The 22,016-nt window shown below is 39.7% G+C and overlaps 1 protein-coding gene across 8 annotated transcripts in view; it reads left to right on the top strand.

Annotated features, from left to right (window-relative positions):
- PDE1C (phosphodiesterase 1C) overlaps positions 1-22,016 on the top strand; it is a 572,342-nt gene that overhangs the window by 526,834 nt on the left and 23,492 nt on the right. For all 8 annotated transcript variants that reach the window (XR_012512203.1, XR_012512204.1, XM_074379661.1 and 5 more), the window contains one exon: positions 7,361-7,429. Coding sequence is in view for 6 of the 8 variants with exons in the window: in XM_074379661.1 (XP_074235762.1) it covers positions 7,361-7,429 (69 nt within the window). In the remaining 2 variants the exon portion in view is untranslated. The remainder of the gene's footprint in view (positions 1-7,360; positions 7,430-22,016) is intronic.

The raw sequence follows: 22,016 nt of genomic DNA, 5'->3' as shown, positions 1-22,016 counted from the left end.
TGCATATTACACAAATACCTCCCCTTCACCGGGGCCACCTGGTATATGTTTCTGGATAGCATTACTCTGATGAAGGGGACTGTGATGTTCCTCCAAAGCAGCTATGCTTGCCATTCATGGAAACTTATTTTTTAATTTTTTATTTCTTAAAGTAAAAATAGAATTTACTCAATTTAGAAAGCATAGACAGTATAATAGGAAACTTAAAATCACTTGTAATACCCCATCCAACAATTAAGCATTGTAGGTACTTTATTTTCTTATGATCTTTTGCTATGCATTTTTACAGAGTTAAGGCCATATAGCAAATTTTGAATTATGGTTTGTTCACACAACATTGGACTGTAAGCATTTTCTTGTGAGTTTTTTAACCTCTCCATTAATATAATTTCAATAGCAACATGTTTTATTCTGTGGCTCCAGCACAATTTACTTAACCACCTCTCTGCCATTGAGAAATTAAATTATATGCTTTTATTTTACTTTTTGCAATTGTAAATAACAGCAGTGGAGCTCTTTGTACATAAGGCTTTGCCACATTTCTGAATATCTCCATTGAACAAAATTCCATTGGACAGTGACTGGGTTATAGGTTGTGATCATTTTTTGAACTCCTTATTCATATGCCCAATTCAAGTTCAAAGCATATTCAAATATTTCGAAAGCCATATTTAAATAGCATGTGGTGTTGCATCTTTGAATAGCTCTTGTTTTTAATCACTGTTCTTTGTGATGAACAGACATCTTCAAGTCACGCAAAAGCAAACCTAGTATTGATGGTGGTTGTATGGTGGAGGAAAATAACATTAAATACTCTGATACTCTGAATATTCAACTCTAATTTATATATTATTGGAAGATAACTCTTATGGAGGTGTGCGTGTGCGTGTGTGTGTGTGTGTGTGTGTGTGTGTGGTGGGGGGGGCGGGGTACAGTTAAGCACTCCAGACTCTTTTCATTTTTTTCTTTTTTGCTAAATGTACCTGACAACAGTAACTTAAGCCCTCCAGACTCTTTCAGTAATCCCCCAGCCTAAAGCAGAACTTGGACTTTTATCGATGCCCTCTCTTCAAAGCTGTAAAGGGGCAAAAATTATGATTTGTTCTGAGGCTTCAGGCAATGGCTCGTTGCCCTCTGCCTCAGCCCAAATGGAGCACAAAGAAGGTGTTGGCAGATATGCTCAGCAATAATGATCAGAGGTCTGTGGATATCAGAAAAGCAGTCATTTACAATATGCTAAAACAGAGAGATTGAAATGGCCAATAAGTTTTTCATACTTCAGCCTTTCAGCATCCTCCTCCACCCTGTGGGATCTGGTTGTACTATAATAACATTGCTATTGCCAGACCATTAATAATGATGATGTTTTGTCTAAAGGGCTCTTAAATCACCCTTTCACCAGCAGGCATAGACTTGGCCAGGCTAACCCCATTTTGCAGAAGGGAAATTATTTGTTTGAGGTTACGCTGCAAATCACTGTGCTTTAGCACTAACTTTGTGAAGTCCCTGAGTCTTAGGTGTGTGTTCATCCTGAGGTGGGTAGCCTTAGTTGTCACTTTCATCACTGTTGTCTACTTCAGACTCTTGATGAATTGGATTCATTGCCCTTTAGCAGAACCAAACAAGGACATTAATTTGAAATATCTGAAAGCTATTCGTTTGTCAAAGGATACCTCAAGTCATACAAGTTGTAGTGGTGACATTTCTGCCCCAAGCTGACAGATTGGGTTGTTTACTCCTTAAGTAGCCACACGCTGTGAGTCAAGAGCAATGTAATTCCTGACCTTTAAGTGTTTATTTCCCAAAGATGACAGATTACCTACTTAGACACACACACGCACACACAAATGCACACATGTGCACACACACATGCGCACATGCACGTGCACATACACCTTTCTAAAAAGAATAACAAACACTGTATCGTACAACACAGTTTGCTAAGCACCGTCACATGTGTACTCTTACTTGATGCTCACCATTATCGTCCTGGCATTGATGCTTCCTAAATTTTATTGATGAGAAAAATGAAATTTAGCAATAGCAGCATTGACATAGTTGTTTATTTGCTTTTATTTTACCTCATTTATAAAATATTTGAGAATTCTAAAATCATATACATTTAATACATTGCTTTTTTTAATGATTAAGAAAGGAGAATAAAAGCAGAGTCATGAAGTAGGGCTAGCATAGATGGAGCAAAGCAGGGTAAATGTTAGCATGCAGACGTGCAGGCTAAATCGGCCTCCTCCATTCCTGGCATTAGGTCATAAACTGGGTCTAAGCTTTCCGGAATCCTACTTTTTTTTTTTTTTTTTTTTTTTTTTTGAGGCAGAGTTTCGCTCGTTACCCAGATCTCGGCTCACCGCAACCTCCACCTCCCGGGTTGAAGCAATTCTCCTGCCTCAGCCTCCTGAGTAGCTGGGATCACAGGCACGCGCCACCATGCCCAGCTAATTTTTTGTATTTTTAGTAGAGACGGGGTTTCACCTTGTTGACCAGGATGGTCTCGATCTCTTGACCTCGTGATCCATCCGCCTTGGCCTCCCAAAGTGCTGGGATTACAGGCTTGAGCCACCGCACCCAGCCCGGAATCCTACTTTTAAATGGAAGGAAACAATTCACAAGATTCACATTCGTGAGGATGAGCACACCAGTTGTTTCAGAAAAAAGAAGTCTTCCATCCTGACAAGTGAAAGAAACATGTTCTCTGGGTCTTTACTGAAGGTGGTGCTTCTCATGACTGCAGTTCAGGCTCATCTGGGGACATTAAGAAGTCCCCATGCCCAGGTCCCATCCAGACCAACTAACCAGCATCTTGGGGTGAAGAGCCAGGTGTCAGCATATTGTTTAAACACTCCACAGATGATTCTAATATGTAGCCAGGATTGAAAACCACTGACAGAGTAGAGTTCTACAATGAATTCAAGAACCGGTTCTTTGTGGTGGGTGGTCTGAAGCCTTCTGTGTTCATCGTACACTACAGTTTAGAAGCTGGGTCTAGACTGGGTATTCCCATCAGGTTTCTGATGTTCTTCCTAGACATGGGAGGGAGCAAGGGAAGGGTGAAGGGCAAAGGGCTTTAGAAAATGAAACTTAGCTGAGTTGGGTATCACTCCCATGAGTGGAACTTTGAGTAAAGTGATAGGTAATTTGGTAGCTTCGGCGTGGAAAGTGATTCAGGAACACAACCTCAGTGAACTGGAAGCCAGTGGGAGGCTGACTCAGAGCCTAACCATCCCCAATGGCCTGTGGTGAAATCAAAACCAGTCTTATTTCATGCATCCCCGCCTGCTACCTGTTTATGACTCATGATTATGAGAGGTGGGATGGCTTCACCCCTTTCCCGATATATTGGGCATCTCACCAAGCAAACAGAGAAAATAACAGCGTTTCTAGAGGGCTTGCAGTTCTGCTTTTTCACTGACTCACGGTTCCCAAAGTTCCCTTACTTAATGTTTGCAGAGAAGATTCCTAGGGGATGCAAAGCTACCTCTGTGGAAAGCTATCAATTCTGGACAATCATAGTAAGTTATTTTTTTAAAATTCCACCAAGCATTTCTATGAAATAACTTGGCAATATTAGGTGTTTCTACAGGTAGCAACGCTAAAAGTTTGTGGCCATTGAACACTTTGCAGTTTTTCAGGTACTTATGTAGGCAACATTAAATTTGGTCTCTCAGCTTCACAAGAGTATCCACAAAAAGCAGAATGCCAGGCTGAGCGTGGTGGCTCATGCCTGTAATCTCAGAACTTTGAGAGGCTGAGGCAGGAGGATCATGAGTTCAAGAGATCGAGACCATCCTGGCCAACATGGTGACACCCCATCTCTACTAAAAATGCAAAAATTAGCTGGGCGTGGTGGCATACACCTGTAGTCCCAGCTACTTAGGAGGCTGAGGCAGGAGAATTGCTTGAACTCGGGAGGCAGAGGTCGCAGTGAGCTGAGATCGCACCACTGCATTCCAGCCTGGCAAGAGTGAGACTTGACCAAAAAAAAAAAAGTAGAATGGCACACGTTTCATTAGTTAGACCGAAAAAAAAAAAAAGAAGAAGAAGAAGGAAAAAGAAAAAGAAAAAATTTCTACCACACAAGGTGTTCCAAGCCTCGCTGGTGATGGGAATCACTTGGGCCACTTGTGAAAAATCCAGGTCCCTAAGCCCTGCCTCCAGTAATGCTGGTCCGAGTGCTTAGTGAGGCCTGGGAATCTGGTTTTACTTTTTCTTTTCGTTAAAATAATTGTCCCAGGTTTTTCTTCCTCTTAGATGACTTTGAGAGACTGTGCTTGAAGGAAACCCAGACAATGGGTTGGTTAAGAAGCAGCAAGAGTCAGGGGAAAAATTTCCTGAAGTTTGAACTTTGAATGATCTTGACTTAAATTTTTCTCTCTTACCCCAACACTCAGTAACTTTAGGCAAGTTATTTAAACATTTTTGTCTTCAAAAATGCTATAAAATGGGAATAATTTTATTGTGAGAATGTTAACATTAGAAACAACAACAAATCTATATTTCATGGTGCCTAACAGTGCCATAGTAACTGCTTAATATGTGGGATTGCCTGTTACCAATGACCAAGCAGCCAAATTGGGGACCACAGCTCTGAATAAAACTCGAAGCCCTGTCTCCATCCTAAAATAGCGTTTCTCAACTGAGGGCACTTTTGCCTCCAGAGGATATTTGTCATCATCATCTGGAGGACAATTTTGATTGTCATGACTAGGGAGGGGCTGCTGACATCTCATGGGTAGAGGCCAGGTATGCTGCCAAACATTCTTCAGTACACAGGGCAGTCCCCACCACAAAGAATTGTACAGCCCAAATGTCACAGTGCCACTGTTGAGAAACCCTATCCCAAAGGTTCAATGAGACAAGCAAAAAAAATCTTGTGAGTGGAGGGTCAAATGCAGAGTGATTGGCATCCCCATAGTGGAGGCAGATCCAGTGGGACACAGAGACATTTCAGATGGAGCAGGAATGGCTGCGGACCACAAGGTCGAAGGTACAGATGTGCCTCTGGTAATGCCTCCTAACAGGGCCCACTTGTTGCACACCCAGGGTCCACCAATCTTTGTGTAGGATACAGTGCGACCGGCATCCACTGGGGCTGTGCAGTGTGGCAGGACTGACCCTGGCACAGAGTGTCAGTTTGGGTAAATCTTTCACCTCAGAGTCTCCAAGACACTTCATTAGACCAATGAAGTACCAGATTATAAGATCATCATTGAACTCACCTGGCGAAATTGTTAAACTGCAAATTCATGGCTCCATTCCCTGGAGATTCTGCTTCAGGATCCAAACAAGGACCTTGGAAGTCATATTTATAAAAATCAGCTGAGGAGTAACTGAGTTCCTCAGCTGAAGTTCAAGAACTGAGGCATAGCTACAGCCAGGGTTGGACCCTCTATGTTCTCCACCAACTCTGACCTTTCAGGCATCTGCGAGACCTGGAAAATGGAGAAATAAAGATCCCACTACATACAGTTCCTTTCTTCTCATGCAAATTAACAGTTTTTGTAGGTCTGAGCCGTTTAAATTAATTTTATGTTTTCTCTTTTACTACTATTAACACTACTACTGCTGCAAGAAAAGAAATAAATAATGTTTAATAATAATATTTGTTACTGACTGGAGGGCATTTGTTGCAGAATGTCAGGATTGGTGCTCTGTCCACTAAGATTAAAATGAGGCCAGGCGCGGTGGCGCATGCCTGTAATCTCAGCACTTTGAGAGGCAGAGGTGTGTGGATCACAAGTTCAGGAGTTTGAGACCAGCCTGGACAACCTGATGAAACCCTGTCTCTACTAAAATTACAAAAATTAGCCAGGCATAGTGGTGCACACCTCTAGCCCCATCTACTCAGAAACTGAGGCAGGAGAATCACTTGTACCCAGGAGGCGGAGGTTTTAGTGAGCCAAGATCACACCAATGCACTCCACCCTGGGCAGCAGAGTGAGACTCCATCTCAAAAATAATGAAGTAAAATGGAACAATCTCAGACGTCATCCAGAGTGCATGTCTCCATTCTTTCCCAGGGATTCTGGGATAGGGAAAGCTTACCACTCACCCACTCACCTCCAACCCCAAGTGCCTGCTTCCTCAGACACTGCCCGGCCTTTGGATTCTCTTATTATCTTTACTGGTGACTATATTGGCACACAGGGTCTTCTCAATTAGCACAGCTTCCACTTACACCAGGCCTTTGCATATAAAGTAGACTTTACTAAAATTTGGGAAGTTTCTGGGGACTCCTGACAGAAATAACCTAACACTGACTCATGGATATCCTCTGCTGAGGAATTCTCTCTGCATTTCTGCCAGCCCAGACTGCAGGCATCTGCCATGCTGCTAGAATCTGTCTTCCAGGCCTCTTTCTTCCCACTCTGAATGACAAAATGAATGAATGAATGAATGAATGAATAAATATTTATGTTTATGTATAAGATGTGTGCATATATGTGTCTGTGTATATATTTATACGTAAATAAATGCACGTGTATATACGTACACATACATATATACAAAAAACGTAAATTTTTTCTGGCAGAACCACTCAGTCTTCCCTTTGTGCCTTTATTCTTCTCTCTTCTTATTGATTCCTTCCTGAGCTTTGCCTTTTCATTGCCTCGTGACCCATTAAATACTTTATTAGAACAAAGATAATTCCCTTCCTAATAGGAATTCTGTTGCCAGTTGCTGGGAAACTCAGAAAACCCACTAACCTAACATTTGTGGAGTTTCCCATCATTCCTGGACACTGGACACACCTTGGTTCCTTTAATCCTCACTGGCACACTTTGATGTAATTTGCTGTTATTCTCCTCATTTTTAGATGAAGACCTGAGCTTCAGAAAGATCCAGTTAATTGCTTGAGCTCCAATAACGAGTAAAGCCTATAAGCACAAAGCAGGGACAAACCCCCTGATTCCCTCATTCTAAATTAGAGCTTCACCTCCTTCAGACAGTCCTCCGTCCTGGATGAAAGCACATTAGAATGAGGGGCTTTAGAAACATCAATGCTGGGCCTCCACCTTAGAACTGTGGGAGAGACACCCAGGCAACTGCAGATTTAGAAAGCTTCCCCTGCGATCCTAAAATGTAGCCTTGCTCAGTGGCACATGGATCGCAACATGTCAACTTTCCAGCCAGAGGAGCTGAGTATTGTCACACACACAAAGGCAAAGGCGACACTCCCAGCCTTTCTGGACCACAGAATATGTGCCACCATGCAACCTCACCTAATCTGCTTCTAAAGGTTGTTTTCAGACCCAAATTTGATAACATTTCAGATGAACATTTACTTGTCCACCAGGTCATTCCACAATTCTATTTTTTCTCATGTTCTTTTTTCTCTTCACAGGCACAAAGTGGCATTCTCATGGCTCACCAGGCCCAAGCACCAGCTCCACAAGTCACCTTACATTGCCAGGTGGGTAAACAGCATTGCACCATTATCTTAGTGGCCACAGACAATGGAAAGGACTAGTTTCTCAGGAGTTGAGTTGGTAAACTGAGAACGTGGCCCCATAGTTATCCAGTCTTCTCTTGTTATCAGAGAGCGTTGTCTCTGTCATCCACATTTGTGAGGTCCCTCTAGGAATGAATGGACATAAATATTTCTGTAGTTGGTTCTCAATCTCCCCCACTCGCCTATAGAACGAATAGAATTTTGGCCCTCTTTGATGTTCTTCTGGACATGCTATGGAAGGATCTACCTTTTAGAGGCAAATAGTGCAAGGAAAGGAGTGTGAGTCTATGGTGAGAGTGAGACCCAGGTTCAAATCCCAACTTTGCTGTGTTCAAACTGTGTGTGCTCACACGTGCTTCTTCAGCTTCTTGGAACTTCTGTTTTCTCATCTGTCTGGGAGAAGGTAAGAATTAGAAATAATGCTTGTAAATTTAGCCTAGTATTGACAATGGTGGGTGCTCATTATAATCTCTACCATTGAGAAATATGGAACGCACATATTACCTCTGCTTGACCCAATCTAACATGTACTGGAAAATCATAAGTATTAATGAGGATCAAGTGTAATTATGGTTTACTATAAGGGGCACCTATTGATCATTCTGTCTCCATACATGTGCTTATATTCTTTACTATAATTTAATTTTTATTTAATTTTAACAAGCAGAATTTGGAAAAGCACATCTGTTTGGGGTAAGGAAAGGTTATAAAAGATAAACATCATATCATTGTAGAAATTTTGAAAAATAATAAAAATCATAAGAAGGAATAATGTTACTAATAATGCTACAACTCAGAGTTAACCAAGATTACCTTTCCTTCTAGTCTATATTAAATGCCTTTTCCCTAGATTTGAATTGGATTCATACTTTATGTAGAGTTTTGTTTCCACCCCTTTAAAACTTACCACTACATTATGAGATTTTCTCCATGTTATTAAATACTTTAACAACTATTTCAGTAATTGACTAACATTTTTGATTATGCCACAGTTTATTTATATACTTATTGATAATATAGCATTCATATAACTTGCATTTTTATAAGTGAACTTACATTCTTATACAGAAATCTTTTGAGTCTGTAAGTATGGATTTAGGATAGATTCCTCTAGGTGAGATTACTGGCTCAAAGAATAAGCACATATTTAGGTTCCTGATACATTATTACCAAAGTGATTTCCGGAAAGATAGTATTAATGTATGCTTTTAGCATGAGTTTGTCCATTTCATTATCTCCTTGCTAATGCTAAACATTATTTTTAATACTTTACCAATTTGATAAGAGCAAAATGATACCTACATTTGGGTTGAAGTTATCTTTCTACTAAAAATGTTTTTTTTTAGTATTAATTCACTTCTACATTTCTTCTTTGAGGAATTACCATATTTCATCCATTCTGAGAGGCATATTGCCTTACATTTTAACCCATTTTAAATTGGGATGTTTTGCAATCAATGGTGTGTGATAATTCAATTAGCAGCATTTTTTTTTCTTGGTTGACCATGAAATAATAGTTCATTTTACAATTTGTGGCATCTTAGATGAAACGTGACTTATTTCTGCCTGCTTTTTTAATTTCAATTTCTGTAGCTCCCTCACCCAAGTCAAACAAGCGGACTTTGCATCTGTTAGGTCACCCTTGAAATTTTCTTGCCTCTGTGACTGCCTGGGATGCTCCTTATTCCCTTCTTCCCTGACTAATTTCTCTTTGCAGTTCTGTCAAAATCATCTAGGTAGAATTAACATTGTATTAACAATGGTTTGCTTGTAAGTCCCATTGTCTGTTGATAGGTGTCTTTTTCCATGGTGAGGACTGTCTTATTCCTTTCTGCCCCCAGTGCTGCCAAGGTGACAGACACTTATTGGGTGTGCATTAATGTTTCTCAGCTGGGTATGTGGGGTGTGAGTGATCAGTCTCCCATTTAGTTTATGACTACACAAAAGAGAACGATCCTCAGAAAAAAAGGTTCATCTTAAAGTTCAGATTTGCTTCAATTCTACTAACTTGGTTTTGAGTAGTGAGCAGATGTTGCATTGTAGTCTCTGGAAGCCCCTTCCTGTCTCATCTCTGTTTGAGGTTACTATGCTCTTAGGACTACAGAGCATTTGGAGGAAATCAGCTTTAAACCAAGCAACTCCAGCGTGAAGAAATTGTGTTTGCTCCTGACAAGGTCATAGCCTTGCTAGGTCAGGAGGGACTTCTGAGGGCATCCTGGTCATCTCCAAGAATATGCAGAGCTGTCCTGGGTCCCACTCGCTCTGCTGGGGACCCAGGGGTGGCCACTGGATTTCCAAGGCCTCTGAGTCAGAATTACAGCTACCTTGTCTTTAGCCATCTAAAGTGGCCCCAAAAGAAGTGTCTTAGGCTCTGAGTTCTGAGCATCTCCAAAGCTTGCAGGGCTGTAAAACACACTCCTCTGCCTACAGGACTTGGGAAATGGTCAAAGGTGGAAGTAGGTAGTTCTCAAAAAACAGACATAATTAATCTGTGTAATTGCTACTACACAGTGTACAGACTGACACTGCAGGACAGAAGCTGCAGGTCAGCTGTGCTCCGCATCCTGAGGGGTGTAGGGAAGGATCTGGAATCATACTTTCACTAGCAGATGTGCTCACCACCTCATTGCAATGCCCAGCTCTCTAATTCCCTTCCTGCCTCAGGAGCAACACAGATGCCTCCCTCTGGCTCATGTGCCCCCTCCCTCCCCATGCATGCTGGCTTCTGCTCACAGCTCCACCTCACCATCTCACAGCCGTAGAATAGATGACTCTTCTGAACAACCACCAACAAATAGAAGGTTTTAAAAACCTTTGATTTTACAGCCAGTGAATGGACTTAGTTGAAATTTTAGGGTTTTATATTTCTTCAACACCATTTACATGACTAGATCCGATGCAGTCAAATCACTCTGCTGCAGGCTGATCCAATTCAGTCATTAGGAGGTGAAAACATTTGATGTGAATTCCGGTCAAGATGGTCTAGTAAGTTCAGTTTTTGACAAATGCTCTGCTCAAACACATGCAAAGGTAGGTAAAATTATAATAAAATATATATTTATAAAAAAGCTAGTGCCAGAGACAGACAACTCTGGGAACCAAAAACAAAAGAGAATTACAGAAACCCTGTGCCGTGATCCACATCCTGAGTAAGAAGTGGCAGGAAGGAGCTTGAATCCTGTGGAACAAAAGGGACTAAAAGTACTCGAGGGGACACTGGGAATCAGAGCTAGGGCTATAACCTGAATACAGGGCAGAGATAGAGAGCCCAAAACAACTGCTGGCTGCCTGTTTCCTCCAAGCTACAGCTTAATAATATTAGGAAGCTGTTGGCCTAGAGAGATGAAAGGACATTGGGACACCTTTTCTGCCAGACCAAGCTAGCTTTGGAATTGGATCTGCAATATCCCAATATGATTATAGAGCATTAGTCCTAAAGTGCCATTATAAGGCTCTGAGGTGGAAGTTTAAGGGAGGAGGTGGAAGTAATTACAAAACTCCAGACAGGCAAGAGAGAGAGAAAGAACAACAATCTTTCTACAATCTATCTTTCAACAATCTATCTTCTACTTGAAATTAGCCAAAATGTCACAGGCAACAAAAAAAGCAATAAATAAATGGGATTTTATTAAAATTAAAAGTTTTCATTGATCAAAAGACACATTAATACAGTGAAAAGGCAACCCACAGAATAGAAGAAAACATTTTCAAATTATATATTTGATAAGAGGTTAATATCCAGATATATAAAAGATATAAAGAACTCTGGCAGCTCAACAGCAGCAAAACAACAGCAACAAAACCCAATTCAAAAATAGCCAGAGGTCTGGAATAGACATTTCTCCAAAGAAGATCTACAAATGGCCAATAAGCATATGGAAGGATGCTAGTTATTAAGGAAACGCAGATCAAAGCCACAATGAGATACCACTTCACACCCATTAGGATGGCTACTACAAAACACAAACAGAAAACGGCAAATATTGGTGAGGGTGTGGAGAAATTGGAATGCTGGTGTATTCATTCTAGGAACATAAAATGACACAGCTGCTGTGAAAAACGATCTGGCCAAAGGCAAAGTCAAGAAGCAGGAAGGTGTGGCTTGCCATGGGCAGGAGCAATACAGGTTAGAAAGCAAGGGACACAGGTACAGGAGGAAGAATTGGTGCCAGTAACAGATAGCAGAGTGTATCACAGAAATCGGCAATTGGAACATAAATTTCTTCTGGAAGCAGTTAATTTTTGGTGTAGGCTGTCAAACACTTTAAAATGTAATTAGGATACTCAAAGAGCCAAATGAAAGAAAAATAATCCTAAAAACAATAAAGTAAAATTGTACAGAAACCAAGAAGAGCACAGATATGCAAAAGAAGTGATTCAAAATCTGAAACTTAAAAAAGGAAACAAACATATAGTCATTGCAATTTTTAAAAAGAAAAAGTTCTCAGTGGTAGCATAAATTCAAGGTAGAACACAGTGGAAAAGACAATTAATGTTGGAGGATAGCCCTGAGGACTTTATACCAAACAGAGCATAGAGAGGGAATCATATCAAAAAATGAAGGATCGTGAATCATAAAACTCTTAGAATAAAATGTAGAGGTAAATCATGACCTTGAAGTTGGCAGTGGTTTCATAGATATAACAATGTACAAACAACTAAGGAAAAAGTAGGTAATTGGATTTCATTAAAATAAAAAACTTTTCTTCTTTAGAAAACACGATCAAGAAAATGGAAAGATAATCCACAGAGAAAATATTTGCAAATCACATATCTGATAAGGATCTTGTATCCAGAATATGTAAAGAATTCTTACAACTCAACGATAAAAAGGCAACCCAATTAAAAAGTGCCAAAGGATTTGACCAAACATTTCTCCAAAGGGGTTATACAAATGACACGTGAAAAAGATGTTCAACATCATTAATCATTAAAGAAATGCAAATCAAAACCACAGTGATATACCACTTCACAGGCACTGGTTTGGCTATAATAAAAAAATGAAAACAAGTGATGGTGAAGATGCGGTGAAATTAGCACCCTCATTCATTGCTTGTGGGAATATAAAACAGTGCAGCTACTTTAGACCACAGTTTGGCTGTTTTTCAAAAACTTAAGTAGAGAGTGACTTGAATGAAGTACTGACACATTTTACAACATGGATGAACCTAGAGAATATTTTGATATTTAAAAGAAGCCAGACACAAAAGTTTACATGTTGTATTATTCTATTTACATAAAATACCCAGAATGGGCTAATCCGTAGATACAGAAAGTAGGTTAGTGGTTGTCAGGGGCTGGGGAGAGAAGAGAATGAAGAGTGACTTCTCATGAATATGGGGTTTTAGGGGTGATAAAAATATTCTGGAATTAAACAGTGGAGATGGTTGTGAAACATTATGAATACAGTAAAAAACCTTTTAAATGTATACCTCAAAAGGGTGAAATTTATGGTTTATGAATTATATCTTAATAAAAAATTTAAAAGCATGGAAGATAGACAAATTGCTCTAAACTAAATCTCTCAGAAATTTGAGTAGGGTATGGAGAAAGTGGTTGGAAAGCAATATTTCAACAAATAGGTAATAATTTCCCAGAAGTAAAGAAAGACTCAAATTCTTAGATGGAAAATACATCTCCAGTGCCATAACTAAACAAAAACAAATGCATACCTAAAAATATTGTGTGATATTGTCCAAAGTTACATCAAGGGTGAGGAAACCTTAAATGCTATGAGAAGCTGATTATGGGCCAGAAAGTCGCAAGTAATCAACTGACAGCAAAATTTGCACTGTTAGCATTAGAAGCCAGAAGACAATAAAGAATATATCTTCCATATGCTGAGAGAAAAGAGAGCAATATATAATAGTTAAAATAGCCAAATTATTACTTATGAGTGAAGGCACATTAAAACATTTTCGGGTATACAATGACATAATTTACCACTCACAGGCAGACCTTCATTAAAAGAAGTATTAAGGCTCGGCTTGATGGCTCATGCTTGTCATCCCAGCACTTTGGGAGGCTGAGGCAGGCAAATCATCTGAGGTTGGGAGTTTGAGACCAGCCCGGCCAACATGGCAAAACCCCATCTCAACTAAAAATACAAAAATCAGCCAGGCATGGTGGCACGTGCCTGTAATCCTAGCTATTCAGGAGGCTAAGGCAGGAGAATCGCTTGAACCTGAGAGGTGGAGGTTGCGGCGAGCCAAGATAGTGCCACTGCACTCCAGCGGGGCCACAGATTGAGACTCCATCTCAAAAAAAAAGTATTAAGGGAAGTATGTCAACAAGAAGAAAAGTGAACCCACAAGGAAGGTGTGAAACACAGGAATTAGTGGTGAGCACATCAGTAAATAAAACATGCTGGTAAATTTGAGTGACAAGTGAACATAAAATAATGTCCAGTTTTTGTGTTAAAATAGGAAAGAGAAGCCGTAGATGGAAGAAAGGCTTATGGACCTAAGGAGTGCTGAGAAATACAATAGCATTGTTATGCACTGAATGTTTGTGTTCCCACCAAATTCGTATGTTAAAATCCAGTCCCTAATGTGATGATGTTTGGAGGTAAAGCCTTTGGGTGTTAATCACATTATGAGGATGGAGCCCTCACAGATGGGGTTAGTGACCTTATGAAAGAGACCTCAGAGAGCTAATTTGCTCTGTTTTCACCACATGAGGGCACAAGAAGAAGTCAGCAGTCTGCAACCTGGAAAAGGAAGAGGGCCCTCCCTAAAAGCCAACTGTGCTGGAAACTTAATCTTGGACTTCCAGCCTCTAGAACTGTAAGAAATACGTTTCTGTTGTTTGTAACCCACTCAGTCCCAGCACTTTGTTATAGCACCTCAAGCTGACTCAGGCAAATGTATTAGCCTGTTCTTGCATTGCTGTAAACAACTACTTGAGACTGAGTAATTTATAAAGAAAAGAGGTTTAATCAGCCCACAGTTCTTCAGGCTGTACAGGAAGCATAGTGACTTCTTCTGGGGAGCTCCCAGGAAACTTACAGTCATGGAGGATGGTGAAGTGGGAGCCAGCATTTCACATGGCCAGGGCAGGAGGAAGCAGGGGGAGGTGCCACACACTTTTAGATGACCAGATCTCATGAGAAATCAGTCACTACCATGAGAACAGTACCAAGGGGGAAATCCACCCCCATGACCAATCACCTCCCACCAGGCCCCACCTCCAACACTGGGGATTACAACTGGACATGAGATGTGGGAAGGGACACAGATCCAAACCGTATCAGCAAGCTCTGAAATCAACAAATAAACGACAATTAAAAAAGATAATATGTCAACCTAATAGAAGACAGGAAGACAAAAAACCAAAGAGCAAATAATGATAAACACAAAACAAAATTAAATAGAAGAAATAAGTTCAAAAATATCAGGAATAACGATAATTACAAATGGCTTCAAGTTGCTTTTAAAATATAGAGATTGTTAGATAAGAAATAAAAAATCTAGGACTATCATGCTTCTAAGAGATGCCTTAAAAATTTTTTGCCATACATTAGGTTTGCTAATGTATAGCAAAAGAAATTCCATGCAAAATATAAAACTAGTTCTTTGAAAACCTGCATCCATTTTAACATCTGTATAGCATTTTCTAATACAAATGTTACAAAGACATATAATTATTATCCTATTGATAGTTGTGTTCCACTTTTTGCTATTACAAACAATGCTGAGCATAATGCCGAGCAAGTAAAGCAAGTTGTGACAAGATATATGCTTTCTAATATAATTTACATTTTTAAAAACATGCAGAACTATTAGATATTTTGTGGATACAGATGCAATCATCTCATACATATACGCACAGCAATGATAAATACCAAATTCTGGATGATGGCTTTTTCAGAGCGAAGAGAGGACGTATCACAGATACTAAGTTACTGGGTAACTTAATTCTACCTGTGTTAATTTCTTTCAAAAAATGTTTGAGCAGATGTGAAAATTATTAAAATTTTATTAAACTGTATTGAATTGTACAGTATTGAGAGTTATTTATACATTTCTGTCTGCTTAAATCATTTTATATTAAATAATTTTTAAGTCAAAAATCTTGGATGCTTGGCAAAACACTTTTGTTTAGTTTTATTACTATAGGTGTGATTTCATAGACATGTCCAAGAAATTTAATGATTTCCCTTTCTAACCTATAGGGTGGGATAGGTGTTGGGATATGGGGATCTGAGTATTTAGGAGTTCTGCAAGTAACATGTCTCAATCCAGAAACCACAAACAAGCACTTCGTTAAAGAACTGTTTGTGTGGTTTCAAAAATCACCTAAGAGGACATCTTGGAGCTCCAGAACCAGAAAACTGCTCTGGGGACTTCACCTTGATTTCTTGCACATCTATAGCAAAGTGACTCTTGCACCTGCAGCCATTTTTTTTTCCTAGATCCAACTTTATTTATTGCCCCAATGGGATTTGTGAATTCGCTGAAGCTTCATGGGTGGGCCACCCATGATGGAAGCTGGGGAAATGTTGGCTGTCACCAGAGGAGTGGTCCAGAGCTTCGCCACCCCTAAGAGTCATGATTGCTAATGACAGTGACTAGTCAGTGACTTACTTCTGAGCAGAATCTCCAGAGCATCTCCATCACCTCACTTTCATGAAGTGATCCCTGAATGGAAAGGTACGGTTCCATAGTCATTCCTCCATGCAGATAGCTGATTGCTCCTCCAGTGTGCATGGTAGTGTTGGCTCTGTAGATGTGGCTCTGCTTCTAAGCTCCACTGCCTGCGGTAGAAAGAGTTTGTGTGTTTAGATGCCAGCTGTCTTGCAATGACATTGTTATATGTCCCGTTTTAGGGGACTACGAATAAAATGTCCATCCAGAGGATTCCTCAGAAGAAACTGGACTAGCTCTGAGGTCTGAAGGCATTTTAGGAAGCTTATGATTCTTTTACCAAAGGAAAATATATACGTATTGTAAGTTATTGAGTAATTAACTTCAAGAAATGATGACTTCCGATCTCCCTAATACAGGCTTTTAACAACAGATACTTTAACATGTATCATACATCTACAAATATCAGGGACAACATTAGGTCCTCAACATATATTATGCTAGACATTTTTGCTTTGCTTAAAATGGCACTTAGTTTCAGCAAAGTGGTTTCTTCAGGTTGCAGAATGGAAAAATATATATATTTTTTCACAAATGAATATTTTAAATAACTGGTCTTTTGTGAATCAAAGTGGTGTATTCTCTGCCAAATATTCACAAATAAATTCATTAAGTTAATCCCTTCACTGTGTGATTAGATCTTTCATGTAATAAATCCCATCATTTGGAGAATTATGTGACTTTTCTATATTGTAATAAGGAGATCCACCAGGGAGGGTGCTATCACGAGACAGCAGTGATGACCTTTCATCTTCCTGTGCTGTGTAACAATGATGGCTATATATCAAACACCTACAACACTCTAGGCATGGTGTACTGTGCAATGGCACATGGGTACTGCATATACATTTTTCATTTATATTTCCTTTAAAATCCTCACCACAACCATGGAAGGCAGGTACTATTCTTATTTTAAGAAAGGAACAAAGAAAACCAAACCCTGAGTGCTAGAACAGATTATTTACTTAGGATTTCACAGCTAGTAATAGCTTAGCCCTGTGATGTGCCCCAAGCCTATGCTTCTTTCACAAGACCACCCACCTCTCCCAAAAGTAGATGTCCATGGGCTCATTTTCCTGTCACAGATCTTAGCACTAAGATCTTGTCTTAGATCTAGTCTTAGTTTAAGAACAGATTATCACCTTAGACAACGCTACATCTAATGCCCATGGTATGAGAGTAATTTTCTTGATGAAAAATTTACTCCCTCTTTGGGCGAGGAAACTGAGAGAGAGAAAATTACTCTCATACCATGGATTAAGGTTGCTAAATTGTATTCTACAATCTTAGCACATGGCTGAGTGTTGGGCATTCCCAGACAACAGGAACAAAGAGCAGGTCAGCTGCCCCAGCATCTTTCTAAAGCTAAGTATAAACCAGGTTACTCTCAAAAAAAAAAAAAAAAAGCCCCAAAGCCAGTTGTTCTCAAGCCTGGCTACACATTAGGATCACTGGGCATTACATACATACTGATGTTTAGGCTCCACTTCAAAGTGATCAATTACTTTAGAGACTCTTGGGGATAGAGCTTGAGCATCAGTACTTTTCAAAGCTCCCCAAGCAATCTGATGTGCATCCAGGATTGAGAACCATGGGTGGGAGAAAACAGCTTCAGGTGTCACGTAAGGCAGCAAAACTACATGGTTTATCTGTTCTCTATGGATGCACATCCCTCTAGGGATCTGGAAATGCTGTTTGGGTTGTCTTTCCATATCAGACTAGTAGTGGTTTGGTTCAGGCAGGATCAACTCAGCTCCTTCTAAATAGCTTCTCATACTGCAAGTTTCCTGTCCCCTGTATTCTTTGCTCTGTGAAATGAAAAATGGAAGCCATAGATAATTCAGCATTTTCATTTTCTTGAGGTAAAGTCCTTGGAGAATCTGGGCCTTTAAAAATGTAGATAATGGGGTCGGGCTTGGTGGCTCATGACTGTAAATGCAGCACCTTGGGAGGCTGAGGCGGGCAGGTCACTTGAGGTCAGGAGTTCGAGACCAGCCTGGAGACCATGGTGAAACCCCATTTCTACTAAGGATATCGAAATTAGCCAGCTGTGGTAGCACACGACTGTAATCCCAGATACTCAGGAGGCTGAGGAGGGAGATCACTTGAACCTAGGAGGCAGAGTTTGCATTGAGCTGGGATCCCACCACTGCACTCCACACTGGGTGACAGAGCAAGACTGTCTCCAATAAATAAAAAATGTAGGTAATGGGCTTAATCATTCTGGCTTTTAATATTAAATATACCTTGAAGAGTTTAAGAATAGATTATCCCCTTAGACTACACTACATCTAATGCACATAGTATGAGAGTAATTTTCTGGTTGGGTTAAAGTTGCTCAATTGTATTTCTACAAAAGGAAGGGCTCTTATCAATGTGGCCTCACTGTAATGCTTTTGTGTTTAGAGAGGCAAATGAATTCCCTAGTTGGGCAAGCATGATGCTACTAAATTTTCCAGGCACTTGCAAATCTCCCAGATAGTTCCTAATTGTCCTTATCTGAGGAAAGGGATGGAAATTTATACTGAATGAGCACCTACTATGTGTCAGCACTGTGCTGGCTGCTTTCACATGCATAATTTCTTTTTATTCTTACCATTACCTTGTAAAGTGAGTGTTATTATTTCCATTTTTAAAAAATGGGAAACTGAAATCAAGTGTCCAAGTCATACGGGACAGAGCCAGAACTGAATCTGGCCAGCTTCCAAGGATGGTCAGGAGTTGCAAATGAGCTTATGGAAGATGAAGAATGAAAGGATTGGAGAGACAGTTAATTTTCAAACTCCAGCACAGTAGAATTATCTGAAGAGCTTAAACAATTCCTGAAGGCTTAATCCTACCCACATAGATTCTTCTTTAAGTGATCTGGGGTACAAATTGAGCACTAGGAGTTTTAAAAGCTATCTGTGTGGTTCCCACGTGCAGCCAGGATTGCGAATCACAAGTTAAAGATTTCACATAAAGTCCTGGAGCTTGCCTGGCTCGACTCCACTGGCCTAGAGTTTTGGAATACTTGTTAATATTTCAGCCTGGCAGAGGGAAGGGAAAAGATTGAAGCAGTTATTTAAGAGAACTTTTATCAGGATCTTAATGTAGTTGCTTCCTGAGCCATTGCCACAAACTCTTTTAAGGTGGGGTTGGGGGAAGACTCACTTTTGATTACAAGGGAGCAAGATTATTGCTTCAAGTTTATTGATTATTCAAGAGTATTCAAGAATCCAGTATATGACACAGGTTTATAACGAAATGTTAATAATATAAATGAGATATAATTTTGACTTGACTCTTAATTTATTATTGGTAGTTATTAAAACTTACTCTGTATTTTGGTACAAGATTATTTTAAACATGGGAGGGATAGGAGGAAGAGTCTGAATTCAGATTGCATGTGTGTGGATCCAGAATCCAGACTCTGTGTTAACTGTGTAACTTTGGCCAGTTACTTAAGCTCTTTAAACCTCAGTTTCCTTACCCAAAGAGGGAGTGATAATAGTGCTTGCCCCATAGGATTGTAGTGAAGATTGAAGGTTAAATTCTTAGCATTGTGTGAAGTACACACTATCAGCTATTGTAATTATTTTACCACAGCAGTTCCTGAAATTAAAATCACAGGCTCACTTCTCATATTGTTCTATCTTCAGTGGAGCTCATGTTAACATTCCAATTCCTTGCAATTCAAAAACTCCTAGATGGTTTTTATACATTTTTTAAGGGCTTTCTACCACAAACAGATACTGATTTTAGAAATAGAATGTATAGTAGAGTTTTGTCCTTCATGTAAAATAACATTTAAGTGGCAATAAATGATTATTTTTATTTTGTTTAGTATATGTGCTTTGGGGTGCGTGTGTGTACACATTGCAGACAGAAAGTGTCTATAGAAGAAAATTTTTTTTTAAAGGTCATATCATAGCTTTATGTTTGAAAGAGAAAAAACAGATATTCAACACCTATTTTTTGTTTAAAAATAAAGTTGCCAATATTCGAATTTATGCAGAAGCTCTGAGTAGACCAAGATACTGCCATTTAAAGTGATGCTCAGTAATGAGGTCCAGAAAGCTTCCACCTGGAAATACTGCTGCACTGCAGTGTGAGGTTCCAGAGGTCACACTGAAGTCGCAGTGGATGGAAGGAACCAAGAGCAGGGCTACTGGAAATCATATCGAACGCAAGGGAATGAGGCCAGTGACGTGGACGAGGGCAAGTGACTGTTCTCTCTGGATTGCTCTCGCTTAGTGCAAAACAACAGGGTCTACTGGGTTAATTACTTGATATTGTAATGATATGATATGATATGATATGATATGATATGATATGATATGATATATGATATTGAATTAATTCATTTTTTCTGAAAGTGTTTTCACTCAAAGACGCCCTTGATAAAATGGAGCTATTTAGCCAAATAAAATTGAGAAAAACTACATGCTATTGGCTATTCTCAGGGATTCTTAATAGATGTTAGCATTATTTAAGGTGCTGGTAAGTCCTGATATGAAGACACTAGTTTAACTTTAACTCAGTTAAATTTGATTGACGAAACCCTCTCTCCCCAACCATACCTATTACACAGTTTCGTTGAAGAGCACTTTGGTTTCCAGTAGACTAATATAAATAATCCTAACAGCGATTTTTGATATATGAGTAAATTTGAACCTATTTTTTGGAGAAAATAATTCTGTGCAATTGTTTCCTATACCAATACGAAAAGTAGCCACCAAGGAAAATGATCAGAGAGAGAGAGAAAGAGAGAATGGAGAGAGAGAGAGAGAGAGAACAAAAGATAGATTGGGGGTGGCAGTGAAAGGGGAGAAAATCATAGACACCTTTGGGAGAAATTTCTATGTTTATGAAAAAGAATTAAACAATTGAGAGTTAGAACTCCTAAAAGAGAATTGCTTTCATGAAAATCAAACATGGAGCATAATTAGAAGGGAAGGTGATGTGCCAATTTTTGGTTTTGCTAAGCATGTTTGAAAGTAATATAGATAATAACTTGCCCAGGTTCAGGCTCTGTGCTGAGATATGTGCCTTTGTCAAAATCTTCATTAACTAATTAGATCATTTGCTCCAAGCAAATTGTTCTAAGAGATGAGGCCAGACTTTTTTAAAGTATTCCCAAGGGGAAGAATTGTCCAACTGGCTGATAATCAAACATTTTTGTGGCAGGGGTGGGGATCCAGGTTTGGTTCCTCTCTGCTAGGAGCTGGGGATTGTATGACTGGTTGAATTCAGCTGTAGGAAGTGCCCAGTCATTGAAAGGAGGTGGGTCAGACCCCTTCCAGTAGTTTAGATATAGCCAGATGATGAATGAGGGCATCCTCAGAAGGTCATACCAGCACGCCGGCAGAATGTCCACATTCAATTCAAGATGATGCCCATATGCCTGGCTCTGGTGTTTTTCCCTGTCACCAAATCACATTCCATTGCAGAGAGGAAAGGCAATGAATGCATATAAAACAGCAATGTATGAAATTTTCCTTTATCCCACATTTTGAGCGAGGGTGACAGCAGACATATAAGTATTTCCACAAAGTCAGTGAGGAGCCGATCTCTATCAGCAGGTTCAACTCCATTTGCAATGACTCCAGTGGCTAGGAGAGTTTTTGTTCTGACAATCAGAATTCCAGCAAACAGTAAATGTTTCTTCATGCTGAGAAGTGGGAAATTCAATAATACTTTGGTTGACTTCCTGCTGAGTAGCGAAAATAGAATGAATATGGAGAGAGACTGTGACTTGAAGAGCAGTGAATCAGCTGGCCTAGACATTGCAACAATCAGCTTTTAAGGTGAAGCCCTCTCCCCTTTCTTTTTTTTTTTAATTGCATTTTAGGTTTTGGGGTACATGTGAAGAACATGCAAGACTGTTGCATAGGTACACACATGGCAGTGTGGTTTGCTGT

This window comes from Saimiri boliviensis, chromosome 10, assembly GCF_048565385.1.
Source record: "Saimiri boliviensis isolate mSaiBol1 chromosome 10, mSaiBol1.pri, whole genome shotgun sequence".
Taxonomy (NCBI): Eukaryota; Metazoa; Chordata; class Mammalia; order Primates; family Cebidae; genus Saimiri; species Saimiri boliviensis.
Note: the sequence above shows the minus strand (reverse complement) of the source record. Positions and strands in the feature narration are given on the sequence as shown.